Source organism: Olea europaea, chromosome 3 (genome assembly GCF_002742605.1).
Source record: "Olea europaea var. sylvestris chromosome 3, O_europaea_v1, whole genome shotgun sequence".
Taxonomy (NCBI): Eukaryota; Viridiplantae; Streptophyta; class Magnoliopsida; order Lamiales; family Oleaceae; genus Olea; species Olea europaea.
In genome coordinates this window covers 2,830,424-2,831,995 of record NC_036239.1, presented here as the reverse complement: position 1 = coordinate 2,831,995, position 1,572 = coordinate 2,830,424, and the positions used below count along the sequence as shown (strand labels likewise).

Here is a 1,572-nt window from a genome sequence, read left to right as displayed (position 1 = left end):
TTCCTTTTTTTTTTTTTTTTTTTTTTTTGGCTTCAATGTATCAGGCAAATGAGTATGCCTCACATCCTGAGTTGTCTCGGCAGGTTTGAACTAATTCCTTTCGGTGATGTGCTATTTTATTTTTCTGTTGTGCACCAAATTATTCCAGTGCATGACATGATCGGGTGACGATTTTGCAGGTTGAAGTATTTATCCGAAAGATGAATTCAATTCCAGCTTTCACAGCCAACCTGACGGTCGAATCTTTCAATAAGCGTACCCTCTCATAAAATGTAGCAACTTGTTTTATTGCTTTCCAATGCCCCAAGGGTTAATCTACACTACAGTTTTATGCTTTGCATCAATTTTAAATATGCCTTTTGATCGATTTTAGTGCAAGTTCAATACAAATATGTTGTGATTTCAGCGTTTTAATTATTATTTATAAATATGGATATTACATAAATTGGGATGTCTGTATGTAGAATTTGAAGAAATGAGTGACTTTTGCTTTTTTTACTTTAGGTTAATTTTTTTTTAAAAACTCTTTTAATCACATAAATTACTTGTAATAAAATTATCCAAATGGATTTAAAAAATGATTCTTAGGTGGTGTATTCAATTGGGAGCTTCAAAGACTTCTATGCATTTTTTTAAGTGTTCTAAAGGCTTTTGAGGACTTTCATTAAAAAGGGAATTCAAACGGGACTAGAACAATAGTGTGAAATGTTCACATACAATGTGGTGATTCGCAGAATTTTCTCACACTTCCTCATATAATTTTAAAAAAAAAAGATTTTTAAAAGAATAGAAATTTAAATTACCTTAATTAAATCCCTCTCTCGCTGAAGAGGAAAGAAAAATCCTTCAAGGTTCGTAGATACCTAAATTTTCATTATTCTTCTAGCAAGATGATTAGTCTGAAAGTGTTGGAGAGAAGAAAAGGGAAATCAATAAAAACCTTTCTGATTCGGTAATCAAGCAGTCAGACGACTCTTCAGTAATGTAAATTGCGAGATTACCTGATCACTTCGAAGGGGTACCACTAATTTCAATTTATATACATTAGGGCTCTGGAATGCCAAAAAGTGGAGGAAGCAAGAGTTGTCACAATATAAAAGAGAAAGAAAGAAATGATTATAAGGAACCAACGATCCTCTCTTCTTAAACAACTTATATTCTCCACTCTTAATCAGCATTTGATAGATTATCCAACCTCGAGCAATCTTAGTTATTGGTGGGGTTTTCAATTCGTTAGCCGGTATTTGTTTAGTCATTTAAATAGTGACTGGCACTTTTTTAGCTTTCCATTCCACACCTCGTGTTGGTCTAGCTTTCAACAGTGTAGAACACATTGTGAGAGAAATTGACGGAGGCTAGTTGCTCCGTCATATGCATGCTAATGGGGCAAGAATGTTTCTCATTGTGGTTCACCTTCATATTTTTGGTGGTCTATATTATGCGAGTTATAATAGTCCTAGGAAATTTGTTCTACGTCTCAGAGTTATAATCTTCCTATTAATGATTGTGACAACTTTTATAGGATATGTCCTACCTTGGGGTTTAGATGAGTTTTTGGGGAGTTAGAGTAAT

General features: G+C 33.7%; 1 protein-coding gene across 3 annotated transcripts in view; it reads left to right on the top strand.

Annotated features, from left to right (window-relative positions):
- LOC111381949 (mitotic spindle checkpoint protein MAD1-like) overlaps window positions 1-414 on the top strand; it is a 9,547-nt gene extending 9,133 nt beyond the window's left edge. For all 3 annotated transcript variants that reach the window (XM_023005807.1, XM_023005795.1, XM_023005802.1), the window contains exons 13-14: window positions 45-83; window positions 180-414. In XM_023005807.1, coding sequence (XP_022861575.1) covers window positions 45-83; window positions 180-269 — 129 coding nt within the window. In that variant the 3' untranslated portion in view covers window positions 270-414. The remainder of the gene's footprint in view (window positions 1-44; window positions 84-179) is intronic.
- The last annotated feature ends 1,158 nt before the right edge of the window (window positions 415-1,572 follow it).